Source organism: Poecilia mexicana, unplaced genomic scaffold (genome assembly GCF_051168715.1).
Source record: "Poecilia mexicana isolate PSO_F unplaced genomic scaffold, ASM5116871v1 scaffold_12, whole genome shotgun sequence".
Taxonomy (NCBI): Eukaryota; Metazoa; Chordata; class Actinopteri; order Cyprinodontiformes; family Poeciliidae; genus Poecilia; species Poecilia mexicana.
Window position 1 is genome coordinate 13712251 of NW_028263381.1, and position 16522 is coordinate 13728772.

Genomic DNA, 16522 nt, shown 5'->3' on the forward strand with positions numbered 1-16522 from the left:
TTGGCTGTTGGAGCAATTATCATGTAGCCTACTTCCCATTTGACTTAATCTGGATAAGCCCTTCTTTCCAATCAAGCTGTTCCAACTCACTAACCACAGCTTGATTGTTACCGTCTCAATCCTCGCAAGATATAACAGAAGCTTCCAGCTTTGTTCACATGCTGTATGGGGTTCGACAGATGAGAAAATAGAACTAGTCTAATGTCATCTGATAATTTTACTGCCACTGTACTCAGTTTGCCATGTGCCTACTGTTCTTATCTTTATGTAATATAGCTTCTTCAATGGATTTTTTTCTGCTAAAAATGAACACAATCCTAAACTGAACCTAAAACATTAATCATTTACAGGCATTATGCACATATCAACCTAATAATCTGTACAAGGGAGTCTGCAGCTTGCTTTGTTTGATGAAGTTAAATTTAATGATTAAAAAAAAAGAAAGCAAAAACTCTCACAGACCAACGAGAAACAGCAGCTTTAAGTATTGCCCAAACACTAACCGCAGTCTAATATGGAACGGCCATCTTTATGAAAAATGGAGATGCTGCATTCTCCAGTTCATTTTCATCCACAGTGAAGATCTGCGACAGCTGAAGGAGAAACAGCCAAACAAGTGAGCGCAAAGCTTCCTGCAAGCCAAAATCAACTCCTACCTAGACAATGTGAATCTTTAAGAATGTAAGGCAGCCTTTGATCAGATAATTGTCTAATTAACTAATTGTGGAAAATGTGCTGGTGGGAAATTGTAATCAGGCCTCCCACCAGCTTTTACGCAACTCGGGCTATTTTGAGCCATACCATTAGTGTGGCTGCACTGGGCTCCTAGTAAGTGCATAAACTTAGTCAAAGAAAAAAAAAAAACGTAATTAAATAGTTGGGTTACATAAAAAGGTTGCTGATTTTCCCCTCAAAGGATGAACTGTAATTCATTTCCCTGAATGTTTCTGCTACTGGGTCAAAAAGACTTCTGCTGATGGTCTAAAGTATTCCTTCCTTATATTTAATCTTACAGCTATCCCACAATATGATGCTAAGGAGAGTCATTTTAGGTGAAGTCATGAGGTAAAAGGCATTTGAGTTCAACTTACGAGAGTTACATCCAGTCCTTGGCAGTTGTAGTGTTAGAGGTATCTATTCCAAATTATTTATAGCTAGTGTTTGGTTAACCTGTGCTCTCTTTGGCCTATGACTGGGTGACCCTGAGCTTCACGACTCTGTATCCACAGCTACACCGAAGCCACTAACCCACCCCGGCGATCTACGACGCGTTGCGGCGGCTGGAATGTGCTTCAACACTCACGCTCATATTTCTGTCCCAGATCTGGATGGTGCCGTCTTGGCAACCTGCTGCGATGAGCTTCCCGTCGCGGCTGTAGGTGCAACAGGTGGGGACGACCTTCTTCCCCTGCTGGGAGCGAGGTTTGAACACCGACTTGTGCTGCTTCTCTGACTTCACGTCCCAAGTGCGCACAGTGCTGAGAACGGGAGATGGATGTTATACTTCAAAACATATTTGTTCATTAATGACACACCAGGACTTTTGGTTGATATATCATGGCTCATTGTGCTCGAATGAGCAATGTGAGCCATTAGAGAAGAGGGAAAAAAATTAAGCTTTTTATTATTGCACAAATACGTGACTTGATTCTAAAAAATGACAATATACAAACTTTTCCAAATTAAATACAGTTAAACAAATTGAACAGACAACAGTGTAAATGTTTGGGATTTACACAACACTAGAAAACTACTATCTAAATACTCATTTTGTGGTCAAGAATAAATTGTTTTAGAGCAAAAGCTAGAGTTGTTCCAAAACTTCTCAAAGGAGAACATTTCAATTTCACATCACGTTTACAAGCCAATCTAAGAATAAATCTAAACAGATATTTTGTGACCGTATAGAGACAGCACATGCCAGAATTACTTGATAAAGGCTTGTAAAAACCTTACAAATAATTTTCTTTGCTTTTGTAGTTGCATAATCTCACAACAAACAAAATATTTAATACGGTATGACACAGAAGTCCCATTAGTCACTCTTCAAAATAGGAAAGACAACAGAACCTGTAATTCAAGTTAGGCAATCTCGATAAGTCCGCAAGAAATTAGCTGCTTATAAGAGGGAGTCCGGAAATTTACAGAAATGTAACTCTTTGCATTTTTAAAGTAAAAAAAAAAACACGTGTACAGCACATACATGTTTGCTCAACCTCTCATGCTGCCACACAAACTCTCACAGCAGGCCGGAGTACATCTAAATGTGTCTGCGACCCGCTGCTCACCTTAGTGAACGTCTTACCCCCTCTGGGTCATGGGATCAGCAGCGGAGTATAAACACACACCCAGAGCGGCTACGAAAAGCCAGGCAAGGATTCCTCCATGACAGGCCACAAAGACACACACATACACTCAAGTGTGTTTAGTTAAGTCTAACAACTCGATACAACTGCCAGCTGAAGACATACGGTTTGAAAACTGCCAAGAGTTAAAAAATATAACTCACTCTGATGACTGAAACTGTTACAATCCAGTGCTTAAAGTTAAGATATTCTGCTGAAAATTATTGTAATGTAATTACTTTCTCAGTACAACCTGGACACTTTAAAAAGAGCCTCTAAACAGGTGGTTGCGTTGGAAAATCAAAGTTATGGAGTGGTTGACAAATAAGTCCACTTGCTGCACTCACACACACCTCTGTTTTGTTTACTGAGGATCGCAGGCATCCTGTCAGGCTAATAAAGCCAATATAACCTTTAGAGCCGCACGCAGAACCCGGAATGCTATTTATCTTAATGGCGTTTTTCCACGGGGGGGGGAGACTGCGCACCCTCACCTGTCACCAATAAGAGACTTAGTGAGGAAAGGGAAATGGAAAGTGTTGGCTCCGATGTGTGGGCTTGGCGAAATGGGTCATTTAAAATGTCTTTCTGCTTGAATTAGTTACAAAAATAACAACATATGGTTACATTTTGAACTCAAAAGTTGGAGAAGTTGGATGCCACTTCAAAAACTGAAGATGGTTTGTGTCAAAGTATGCACAGGCCATCATTGTACGATTCCACGTGGTTAAAGGATCACAATATGTAATATGTGTATATAAATAAGTGCTGATCATTCATGCACTTTTCAGTTTTTTATAAACCCTTGCTTTAACTTTAAACTGATCACCTCTAATGTCACCGCAACAGTGAAGTCTAAAAATTAAATTACAATTTTACTCTATAGTAGTATGTTTTTTTTTTCCAATACAGTTTTGCTGCTTCCATTCTCCAACTTTTGTTTTCGCTTCAATTGCCCCCCCTCCTCCCCCCACCCACCTTTCCTGTACAAACACTCCCCAGACTAAAGGGGGGGCGGGGGGGAATGTAACAGAACAAAACCCATACAACCCCAGTCATGCGTGCACACTTTACGAGGCAACACGTTCATTCACACGTCGACTGAGGAGAGACGGCTCTCCTTGGCCCCAGGTTTTATCTGGCCATCAGGTTACAGACACCACAGGAGTGATGGCTGCTGGGATTTCTTTCACAGATGACGAGATAAGGAAAAGTGAGGCAGACATCTTGTATGAGGGTGTTTTACTGGTAGAATCCCGGTGATAGCTGGTTGACTGATTAACTGGGACTCTGTTATGAGAAAGGAGGATTAAGAAGGGAAGATGCTCCATGCTCCTTCACAGCTGAAGAAGATAAAGTTGGGAAATGACAAAGAGGTTTAGGAGGAGGGATACGTGGAGTTCCACTCAAGCAAAGAGGCTAAATGGGAAACAATGTGGACGAAGCGCAGATGGACTGTGGGAACAGCAAAGGGGCAAGTTCCTCTAATTTAACAACACTGTCTGGTTGTAAGCAGCTGAATATCTGCCCTACTTTCTGTGAGATTGAGTCACAACATCACTGAGGTTTAATCAAGCTACTGTGCCATCAGATCCTTTCAGAGGAACTAGAAAAAGAAACAAATATTGTATTCACAGCTCACACATAAAAAAAAGACAAAAGTTACTGTCAGTCAAATATTCAGTCATGGCTGCAGAATGGACAAAAAAGGACAAGTGCATTCATTTAGTATGTGCATTCTTGCGCAGGCTATGGAACGCTTGCACTGCAAGGAAGGAACATTTGGATATGAACTGGACTGTGGATGAACCCAAAGTGTCCAACGGGGTGAATCGCCTCGACATGTTCACACGCTCAGCGTTCATCCTCAACAACCTACTGCACTCCTCAAACAAAATATAAAAAAGTAAACATTAAAGCTGTCCAAGTTTCTTAATATGGCATAAAAAAGATTTTAAAAAGAATGCATTTGTAAGTCTCTTAGACGAAAACCCGCCACCCTGGGCTCTGTGATTTTGTGGCAACTAAACCAGGTCCAGCTGCAGCCCTGGCAGAAGGCCAGAACGGAGGGAATCCCTGGCATTCAAACATCCTGCAAACATTCCTCTCAATTTGTGTGTTTTTGTGTGTACCCGTACTCAAGTGTGCCTCATGACACAAAGGGGGGAAAAAAAACCAAAAAAAACACGTGGGCCCAATTAGAAAGTCGCCATTTGTCCTATTCTCGGTTCAACTGGCTGAAAAATCAGTCGCAAAAGAAGAAAGCAAAAACACCATTCCTACAATGCTCCCGAGATCTGTAAAGCAGCATTCATCGAAACAAATGTTCTCCAACAGTGACTGTAAAAACACAAGATCTACTTAGGGTGGAAAATACCCTTTGGCAAGTATTAAACGCTTATCAATACAATAAGATTTTCATTTGAACAGAAATCATCTCGAACCCAAGTTAGTTAAATATTTTGTAGCTGCATTCGGTTTATTCCTGCCTTTTTACAAGACACGCGTTCCCGACATTTTCTAATGAGGGAAAGTGTTTGTGACAAACTTCTTCAGTCTTTCAGCAAATAGACGGTTAGATCTGGGTCAGCACATAATAGCCTCCCCTTGGATAAACCGCGTATTTGCTGGAAAACATTGTGCCGTTAATCACTTTCAAATCTGAGACGTCGGCATGTTCACACCGGTGTGAGAAGAAATACTTTTCCAGCTGTACGGACTTCCCTATTCAACCCATGGTTTTGGAAGAACAATCCCAGCCTCCCTGCTGCTGCATTATCGCTGCTTTCCTCTTATCCACTTCCTCCATTTAGGACATAATTTAAGAAGGATGTAGGCCTTGTGAATGAGATTCTGTCCAATCACAGAATGGGGCTCTTTCAATTAAGAAGCTGGGAGGTCTGCAGATCGTACATTATTACCGATTCAAATTATCATCGCAGAGACCTCCTAAATAGGCAGCAAAGGTGTTAGTTTTATGGTGAGACAAACTCAACAACAGGCTGGAGACCCGGTGGTTTATCATTAGTGTTTACAAACTGAATGGATAGAGCACATCGTGTCTCATGGGTGGCAAAATGAAGAAAGGATTCTTTGGCAGTCCGACGTGTCGAACTGAAAGGATGACAGACCACAAGGTCAGACTATTATGACAAGATTGTAGCGGTTTAGATTATCATCAGTTCACAGGTAGGCTTTGTGCCTAAGGCTTTTTATTTTAAAGTTATGAGTATTTGAGATCTTTTCACATGCAGACGGTAAAGCATGAAGCATTGAGCGAATAGTTCAGAATCTCATTTGCTTTTACAATTCGGTGACATTCTGAGTGTTGGGGCCTCTGTGAATAAGGATGAGTTGAAAGAAAACAATAAGATGAAGAGTGTCATGACTTTAAGAGTTTATCACTTCATCCATCAAGGCCAGTAGTCTGCAGCCCTGCTGTCAGGACATGTGTCTTGAATGTTTTAAGGCACTTATGCTCCCTGCAGGGCATAAATATATGCGCCTGTTTCTAATCTTGACAAGTGTCACAACCCTCACGATGTCAATGAGTTCATTAATTAGGCATGGTTGATTTGAAATATATATACTGTGGGGGGAGGTTCATGGTTTGCATTAAGAGGGTACCTCTCATAAAATCCTAAAGAGATTAATAGTCTGTTTGTCTTCCTCCTTTCCTTTTTTATATAAGCTGCCAGAGGGACAACATAAGGAAAATGCAGGTCATTTTTAAGATGAAAGGAAAAACAGTAGAAATACTCCTCTAATGCAAAAACAAATGTTGCATGAGTTTATCTGGACAAGGTTTTCAATTTATATTGTTTTCAGCACAGCTGTTAAGTTCCACTTAGCTCAGTCTTCTGAATCAGCTGAAATAAATATTTATAATTAAGGCCCTACAAATTAACAATCCATAACCCCTTTTCAGTTTGTTGTAATAAAAAAATAAAAAAATAAATGTAAACTCTGACTGAAATTCAGAATTATGCATGATCCGCCCTCCGGATACTCAAGGAATACGATTCCCTCCACCCCCCTTCCTCCAGCTGTGTGAACACATCTTTAGTCAGAAATTTTACAAGTGTGGGCAGCAACTTAGGAAAAAGTCCAGACCAAATGACACGCTCATTCTCCTCAACATCTCCAATGTGAAAATGATTTGAATGGGAACCATAAAGCTAGAGCTGATCAAGTTCTCTAGATGAAGAGGGCAGATTCTCTTTGCACTTTGATATTGTTTTTCTAATATTTTGCAATTCCACTTATTGTATCAACCTCGCAACATTTTCTCAGCTGAGTGCTTATAAAAAGTGGGCAGTTCTGAGTCTTTGGAAAATAAAGTGCTTTGTTTACTGGTGCAAAGTGGATCGATCACATCCATGCTCCATTTCATGGACGGCTTAAGCAGCAGCCGGGCCTGCTTCCAATTAGTCTGATGGCCTGGCCATTAATTGACCTTTCTGGAGCCACTTTAACCCCAGCTGATTTGTCACTTTTGTTCAAGTCAGGTTCTGGACTTTATTGTCTGATACGTTTAGCAGGTTTGGGAGGAAAAATGCCCATGAATATTTTCTGATGTTAAAGTAAAAATCAAACGTAATTATTCATGTAAATAGAAAGATTTGGGAATTTGCTATTAAGGCACAAACTATTTTAGGCTTCTTTATAAACTGCTTAAAGCTTTTGAATGTATTTGAAAAATAGCAATAAGAAATTTTTTTTTAATATTAGAGTTCTAGCAAAATATACAGAACAACACAAACCAATAGCAACAAAGAAACTCCAACGTTTTATCATCCAGGTTCGCCTATGCAGTGCAACACAGTAAATCATGAAATGGATATAGCGCGACGATAAATTATTAGAGGTAAAGGAGCGAACGCCCCACACCGGACACCGTGTAGTCCCTTCCACTCTTCCCATCGACACGCTCAGCCTGCGCTGCTGTCCTGCTCCGCTGCAGTGAACCGTTCACACATGCAGCTGCTCTCCGTCTATGAATGGCTCCCTGTGCGCTCCTCACTGCTGATCTCCTCCGAGGGGCAACACCCAGCGCTAACGTGCCAGCAGAGGATTTCCAGAGGCTCAATGAGAGCTAAATAAACCAACAGCCACATCTGGGAGAGCAGTTACACCGGTAAACACCGCAGAGCTGGGAACCTCGTTTCCACTTAGCGATGATAACCTCCGTGTTTCCGCACTGCTGCCTGTCACACTCGCTTGCTCTCACCGCGTTGCCGTTTCTCTTGCACATGTTGATGTTCAAATATCACTGCACACCGGAGATCCTCCAAACCTATTAGTCTAATATGAAGTGATAGCCATATTTTTTTTTTTTTTTTAGCACTGCTAGCTGTATAATGAGTTCATATGTGAGCAAAACTTCACTGAAGAATTTAGAAGACATCAACAAAAAGAGGGAAAAAAAACTCAAAGAATCTTAGAAATAACTGGTTTTATTGTTTTAAAATGATGGACCCAGTTGGTAGCACCCTTCCTTTCAATGCTTTGCTCAAAGCCCTTTGAACAGCACTTATTCTTCTGTTATGCAACACAAAGTTGGAGAATACAGAAAGACACTTTAGATTTTTCCTTTCACTCCTACAAATGTTCATGCACTTTATTTTGAACCATATCCTACACTTTCCTGCTGTTAAATGTGAAATTTTCCAGAGAGATCAATACCTCCTCCTTTTCTCTTCAGCAAACCTAACAAGTTTTTAAACAGAAATTAAGTGAAGACAGCAATAGCGACAAAAATGTTAAAAAAAAAATATTTCCTATATGTGGTGAGGCATTCTTGTGTTTAGATCGTCAACCTTGAGAAAAATCAAGATGATGATCTACTTTATCTCCAGTTTTCTGACAGTTTTTCATATTTCTATTTGTAAATCTACATTAGGAATTGAAAAGAGCTCATAGCTCCACACTAATAAGGATTTCAGCACCTAAAGAAGAGAAACGGGACCACAGTATCCCAGATCATCCGCCACACATTCCTTATTTGTTTTACACAAATCCCACCTGGAGTGTTTATTGATAAAAAGCTGATTCTGTTAAGAAGCTTTACCATAAATTTCAATTGTCCAAAGCAAATGGTTGCATTTACAGCCCCAGTAGTGCTTAGTCAAATCCCTAGTTTATGTTTGTGATGTTGGGCTACACTCCCAAATAACCAGTTATGGGGTTTAATGCAAGTTAGGGAGATCTGGCAACTCCAAGATATTTCACTGTGGTTCTCCAACAGTGAGCTTTTCTCCCCTCCTGTTTATCGCGCAGAGCAGGAAGTGAAATATTGGTCCCCATTCAGCCCAGTGGCTAAAAGAAATGGACCTCGACGATGACCTGTTTAAACTCCAGAGAACCAGGAATAGATATACTGAAAAAAAAAGTTAATTTGCTACATTGCTTTTCGCTGTATTCATTCTGAATTAACCAATCTTTGCTTTTTGAAGAAAATGTGATAAATATGCTTGCATGTCAGTCTTATGTCTTCCTGTTAATCCAATGCAAGTTACCAAAACATAAAATAAACAAAAAGAACATAATAAAAAAAAACATTTATTTTGAATATTGTACTCCCTGGTGGTAACCAGAGAAAAGGGAACAATTAAAAGGCTTCTTTAGTGAAAACTGCTTTTCACGCTGAGTATTAATCTTGAGATCAGAATGGATGGATGTTTAAATAAGAAATTATCTGAAAGCAGTGCAGAAACAGCATCTTGGCAACCATTTATTTTAACGACTAAAGTTCGGCAATTATGTTTTAATGGAATGCAATGGAAACAAAAAAAATAATGAAGGCGTTAAACGTTTTGCCTTCAAACGAAACGTTTAACGTTTTAAAACATTAAAATTGAAAAACTCACCCATCATTTGAGCAGGTCATGAACTCCTCTTTAATCTTAGGATGCCAGCAGCCACAGTTCAGCATGGCTGTGTGTCCCTGGAACAAAGACGAGCAGATAATTAAACTACTTAAAACTGAGCCCAGCTTCGACAGGCTGCACACAGGAGGACGATAATGGGGATTTTGTTGTCTAATTTAGATTAAGGTTCAAAAATTGAAGCTGCCACATAAGTGTCTTCAGACCCATTTAACATTTAGAGACGAGCCAAAGAGGTTGCAGTCAAAATTAACAAGGAGATTTAAAAGGCCGAATGTTGCCAAGATCAACCAACACAATGTGCAGTTTAATTCTAAACCAATTATATGATAAGACGGCAGTTGTTCATCACCGATCGTAATGTCTGTGTGACGACGGCTTTTCAGTTCTGAGTGTTGTAAACTGCAAGCGAAAATTAACGCCTAAATAAAAAGGAACGTTTATTACCCCCCCCCCACCCCCATATGCCTGCATTGCAGAGGAATCTCCATTAAGAAAATGACCCTTAATTTGAACAAGCTCTTAAACTAATTTCTGGCCTCCAACAGCACAGACCTTGCTTAGCAAATGAGCAAGTTAATTTTGAGACTGGGCAGGAGGCAGCGCTGCATCTTAGACACAAAGTTCCTTTAATAATAAGCTTTGGCCGTCCCCTCGGTTGGAGGAGTCCTGCGGAGAATTGCATTACCTTGCAAAAAAGGATTCGGACATGTAAACTTCTCCATTTTTATTCATGTTATAAGAACAAACCTCAATAAATACTTTTGGGATTTAATGTCACTGAAACACAAATTGTGAGACGGAAGACTAAGAATTTGTACTTTCATTTCATTTGAATTCAACCACCTCTACCTGGCAACCATCGGCCTCCAGAAGTCGTCTAATTAGTGGACAGAGTCCACCTGTGTGTAACTTAATCTCAGTATGAATCCGAGAAAGCCTTTAGAGGTTCAGTAGAGAACAAAAAGCATCATGAAGACCAACGAACACAGCAGATGGGTCAGAGACAACCATTGTGAAGAAGTTTAAAGTAGAGTAAGGTTTTAGGGAAATTTGCTGACAGACCATGTGATTGTGATACAGAAAACAGAGCAAAGAAAAAGAAAACTACAGTGGCAACAGAAACACAATAAGATATGGACATTGGAGAAACTTAGGATTCACCAGGGAGCAACTTACTAGTTCAGAAGAGATTTAGAAAGAAGTCTAATGGAAGTGTATAGAAATATTCTTGAGATATTATGACAACCTGTTCAAACATTTTGCGTGTTAAGACTTATACAATGAAGTTATGCCTAAATGTCGTGGAGGTTGAGACAATTCAACAGAGACCCACAGAATACACTTTGATCAGCTTGACATACGCAATTGAAAATGTAGGAAAAAGCAAAGAATTGAACATGAGTTGCAAAGAACATTTGCGACTTGTTGAAAGAAATAAGAAAATTATTTTTTTGATGCACACCAGTGACAAAATGAACAAGTGGTGAGGGGGGGGAAAAAAAAGAAGAAATCTTGTCAGATTATTTACAAAAATATATCTTTTCCATTACTCTTTATATTTATGCACTACTCTGTGATCACAAAAGATGTTAATCAAATAAAAATAAGATTTTGGATATAGTGAAACAAAATACGGAGAGAAAAAAAAAGGCAGGGATATTTGAGAAAGGCGCTGAGCTCATAAAAAACATCTTTAAAGAAAAATAGCGCAACGGGGGGGCCTCTAGCCACCAGGTCAGACAGCAAGGAGTCTGCACACATGACACGCAGCTATTTGACAGGACACAAGAGAAAACAGAGCCATGCCTCGGCAGAAGATGTGACCAAACAACATCGGTATGCGTGGATCAGGGAGAAGGCCTGTCTGCTTACTGTTATACACTCAACAGCACCACTTTAACAGCTGTTTTATGTCTAAAATTAGTTATGAATTGCTCAGCAGTTAAATTTAATGGGAAAATGGTAATAATATAAAATCAATTTTGGAGTAAACAGGGTCAACTACTGCTCTGACGATGAAATTACATACACCAATTATTCATCACATAAATCATCAACTGAATGAGTTGTAATTTTCCTGTACTAATATAATTCCACTTCTTCCTCAATAGTTTTGGAAGATAATTTGCTAATGACTAAAACCTGCAGTGGATTAAAAGGAACATGTATCAAACAACATGTATAACTTTTCCAAAATCTGTAGAAACAAATGTTAGCAGCAAAAAAAAAAATCTGTTGCATACATCAGCTTGTGAGTCCCAAACCACTCAGCAGATAGAAGAGATAGGATGAATCAGAAAGGAAGTAATTACACGTCAACCTAGGCAGAGTGGAGGGAATGAGTTAATCACACGAGAGACAGCTAATCGACTGAGACTCTGTTAGCACGCCAAGATGCATTGGACTGAACCAATCTGCTCCAGATGGGACAGATAGAGCAGGATAAGAATGAAGGACATCCTGAAAACCACTTCTTGTAATCAATGGACCTTCACTTCAAGCACATTTATAAACCGTGTCTAAATGTGCCGCAGCAGGCACACATGGTTGCTGACCACCAATACCACTAAAACCCAAATATAGACACCTAATTAGGGTTTTACTTTGTAGGTACAGGTTGAAGGACAAAAACATTTGGAGTCATTCTTTCTCGGAGGTTAGGCTCTGACCATTTGGCTTGTAATCAAAACACAGAGGGAATGGCCTGCTACCATTAAATAGTTTTGTAGGGTTTACCTGAGGAACACAGGAGTTGTTGTTTATAACTAGAAGCTGCTCAATGGAGTTGAGTTGAATTGCAACAGAAGTGAAAAGAAATATGCATTGCCACATTAACATTTACAGTGTTTTTATCTTGTTTTATAGATAAATACAGTTTGATTTTTGATTTTTTTTTTAAATTCCATACTTTCTATCTTTATACTTTAAGCGCATTCAGATCTGGAAAATACTTACATTTCATATTTTTCCAACTTTACACATCATGTCATACTTAAAGCTGTAAGTCAGAACATTTAGTCAGATAATTCTGGGCATAATGTCGTGTCAAATGTTTACGTCTGTCATTTTTCTTACGAAAGCATAAATACTGGATGTCAACTATACATCCCAACAGTCAAAATGGGTATCCTATTCATCCTGCCTAAGCCTTTCTATAGTTGGGTGTCATTTGAAAGACAGAATTCATTTGATCGGTAGTAATGTCTACACTAGTGGGAAATATACAAAACATTCTTGTTTATATGTTTGCAGTTTTCCTCCGATATGAGCGAGAATCCCTGAGATTTGGGGAAACAACTTTTCTTTCGGACAAACCCCGACTTCTTTTCAACGACCATGATCACCTGATCCTGACATTAATCTTGTTGTCGGACTTTAGGTGTAAACAAAATTACCTTTAAGCAATGGTTCCTCCAACACAATAATGAATAAAATCATGCACTGAGAGAGTTTTAAAACATTTTTTCAAGCAAAGTCAATTAAGAAAGCTATTTTTGCACACCTTGGTGTTGGCCATGTCCACAATGTACTGGTCTCCTTTGATACACTCCATGACGTTGAAGCCGTCACGGTCCAACACTTTGGCCTGTGCATTTCCAGAGACCACCAGCAGGACGTCACCTGTGATGCTGTACTGCACGGACTTGATCTGGTGGCTGACACACAGAAGAGCATAAACCAGATGATTTAGCTTTATTTCTATGGTGCAATCAGCTAGAAAAGGTTCTGCACAAAATATTTTTAAAAAAGAAAAGAAAAACTTTGTGACACCCATGTTTCAGTGGCACCCCGAGTTTCTATATCTGATGCATGAAACTAAACTAAAATAATGATGGTAAGTTAGAGTGAGACAGCATAATGAATGAAAAGAACATTTTTAATCCTACATCCTAAGAAGCTGCAAAGACTATAAAAATCCGTCAAGTGAAAGAAGTTGACTAGTTTCTCTTTTATATCACAAAAGGACAAAGAGTGGACTTCACCACTTCACCTGCTCGGCTTTGTGACTTAAGTTTAACTTTCCAGTAACCCATAAAGTCCACTGGATCTCAATGTAATCATAATAAATGTAGCATGAATTTCCCTTAACAAGGGGAAGCCTTGTCCAGCTCAGTCCACTGGTTCCCAAAAGCAAAAACAGAATCTTTAATGCCAGGAACACCGGAACACAGAATAAACACAAACACACACATAACTTCACCATCTGCTTCTAAAAGCGTCATTTTGGATGAAAAGAGGGGATTCCACAAAGCAAACATTAGAGCCGATGAAGCTTAACAAGCCTTCGTGTGTATGTTTGTACGCGCTGAAGCACACTTAAATGAAGTCCGTGTGCCTGATGTTTGCATGAAACCAATTTAAACACATGTTGGGCAACTGTGTTGACGTTCCACATACCACTCACAGGGCTGCAGGGTTCGGAAAGCCTGCAGAGCCTGGTCCATTCCAGCAAAATCCCAGAAACGGACATCGTAATCGTATCCGCCCGTCACCAGGCGGGCTCCAGAGGGGTCTAAGGCAAGAGCTGATACCTGAGGAGGCAATTAGCAGTCAATTCAAACTTAATCCTAAACCTAAGATTGTCACACTGTAACGTGGGTTGGCTGCTTCTAAACTGACTTACAGAAAGAAAAAAAAAAAAAAAAGAGTAAAAAATAAAATACTTGAAGGTCAGCGCAGGGAAAGCACTTCATTATTCAGAAAGAAAATGTTGGCTGCATTAATTCTGCCTCTGGATAGCAGACTCAGAGTTAAATATCTTCATTTGAAAGTGCAATACCACAAGACAAGGGGTCAGATCTGTTACACAATAACAGGAAAGGATAAATCCAGCCGCTGTTGCAAACTTTATAAAACTAAATGAATAATTTTACGTTTCAAAAAACTGTTTATTAATTGTTATGTAGTTTTTGTATCAAATTTCATTACATTTTATTTTTAGGTGATTGGAGATGTGCATTTCTGTTTGGTTGTTTGTCATTTTGTACTTTTTTATTAGTTGGACCTCGAGTCTGAAATAAAGTATCTATCTATGAAGACTTCGACAATAAGTTTCAAGTCATTTAATATGTTCTAGCAACAGTAAAAAAAAAATACATTTTTAAAAACTTTAAAGAGTTAATAAACTTAGAATATTTTGAGTGCTGTAGACAAAATCATTACCGTTTTGGTGCCGTGTTGTAGAATGATTTCATGAGTGTCTGGAATCTTCTTCACTGGGTTCTGAGGAAAAACGTGGAACAAAAAAAATGTAAGTTATTTTGTTATTGTCTAGTTTCCTTTTTATTTTCAAACAGATTTGTCAGTAATTAACTTTTTGTAACTAAAGAGTTGCATGTGTATGATGACAAAAGCCTGTGGTCAGGATCTAAAATGCTTTGTTCTGACCTGAGCTGTTCACATCACGACATCATAAAATGAAGATTCAATCATAATATGTCTTAATATTTTCCAGGATCACTTGAATTCTCCTAAAACAAACAAATATAACAATCAAACAACATGAAGCAGCGTTACACAGCGTCTGGCTGTTGTGGTGCTGCCACCTAGTGTTCATGTTTGTAATACTCAAGTGCTTTTCGAGTTCCTGTATTACAGGTAGAAATATCATGATTGGAAAAGAGTTGATGATGTATATAACAACACTAATGATGAATTTTATAGTTTACTGATTTAATTTTTAATTTCACTTGTATGAGAAACACAGCAGAAGAGAATTACATTCAATGTTATCACTCCCAACATCTACTGACAAAGAGGAACAATTTGATGATCCACACTGCAAACTCAAAATACAAAAAACTAAAATGGCTTTCATACATACATCATCATCGTCGTCATCTTGTGCGTCTGCTTCGTCGTCGTCGTCGTCATCATCGTCACTATTTGCTGTGTTGTCCCTATAACCTGGTGGAAGGGGTGGTCCTACAAGCTCATCCTCCTGGGCTCCATGTTGAGGAGGCACTGGTGGCCCAACGAGCTCCGAGTCTGAATCACTGCTGTCACTACTGCTGCTGCCACTTTGCTGGTTCCTGAGGATTTTTTAAAAACAGATTCTCAAGTAAAGCAAAAATACGTTCAGGCCTAGTTAAGAAAAGTTTCGGACATACTCACTCAAACAAGGCAAAGTTGTCTTACCGAGCAGCAGATTTGTCTCTCTGACTAGGACCTTTGACTGACTTGGAGCTTTCCCCTTCCTCTTCCATCTGAGGCCCTTTCTGTCGATCCTCTGAGGGCATGTCGGACACACTGAAGTTATTTATTTTACACATAAAACTCAACATATTGTATGGAAAATTTGACTGAAGCATTTAACTTTTTATGTACAATAGGTCAGTGTTTTGGTGTTTTGTGACTAATAGTGGGTCAAATAAACAACAAATCTCAACACTTCTCCAAAACAAGGAGTGAATTATGTAAAGAATCCAGTCCACATGTAAAACAGCTGTACAACTCACAAAATACTCACCCAGGACACGCTGACTCCTCTCAATAGCTGTTCTCCGGGTTTGCTCAAAAATGGCTTCAAGATCAAATGTCCGCGCCTTCTTACCTAAAAATGTACAAAAGAAATTAACCTTAATTGATTCAATCAAATCTGAAACAGTACGCTCTATGCTATATTAAATATAACCCGTCATATCATTTGGAGCTGCCACATACCAAACCCTGAGAATCCCATGACAGCTCCGATGTCTCCATCACTCGGTAGTTTTTCTGCTCAAAAGAGAATATTTTAGAGTAGACTTAATAACACAGCTCATTTGTTTGACCATGAGATCTGCAATTTACACTTCTGTTAATGTACCAGGTATAAAACCATCTAAAAGCCTCAAAACAGATGTGCAATCAAGCCAACAGAAAAACCAGTTTTAAATAACTAACTAAACAGCACTTTACAGCACTTTCGGTGACAATGTTCAATAATAAATCTAATTTAAATACTCAAAAGAATGTAAGCTAAATTGTTAAGCTAACAATAAAGTAGCAAACTTCAACATTTAGTATGTTATGTATTTAAAGTAATCCCGAAAGAAAAGCACACAAAGAGTTCTTCGTGGCTACAAAACATAATTCAAGTAGTTTAAATTAATCCAACACAGAAAAAACAGACGTAAAAATCAGCAAACTATTTACCGTCATCCATGTTTTCAAACGCGACTGTTTACCTCTGACCTAAGGAAGTTCTTCTTCTTCTTCTTCTTCTTCGCTGATCGTGTGCACACAGCGCCACAGCCGTCCTGGAGGACTTATTTTTCAAAGGCAGCGCTTGGTTTATAGAAATAA

At 39.1% G+C, this 16522-nt stretch overlaps 1 protein-coding gene across 1 annotated transcript in view; it reads right to left on the reverse strand.

Annotated features, from left to right (window-relative positions):
- wdr70 (WD repeat domain 70) overlaps positions 1–16452 on the reverse strand; it is a 37435-nt gene extending 20983 nt beyond the window's left edge. The window contains exons 1-10 of the mRNA XM_014969509.2: positions 16373–16452; positions 15899–15952; positions 15705–15788; positions 15374–15464; positions 15060–15267; positions 14399–14458; positions 13634–13767; positions 12738–12891; positions 9215–9291; positions 1304–1478 (exon numbers count right to left, since the gene is read on the reverse strand). Of these exons, the coding sequence (XP_014824995.1) occupies positions 1304–1478; positions 9215–9291; positions 12738–12891; positions 13634–13767; positions 14399–14458; positions 15060–15267; positions 15374–15464; positions 15705–15788; positions 15899–15952; positions 16373–16382 (1047 nt within the window). The 5' untranslated portion in view covers positions 16383–16452. The remainder of the gene's footprint in view (positions 1–1303; positions 1479–9214; positions 9292–12737; positions 12892–13633; positions 13768–14398; positions 14459–15059; positions 15268–15373; positions 15465–15704; positions 15789–15898; positions 15953–16372) is intronic.
- Positions 16453–16522: the final 70 nt, after the last annotated feature.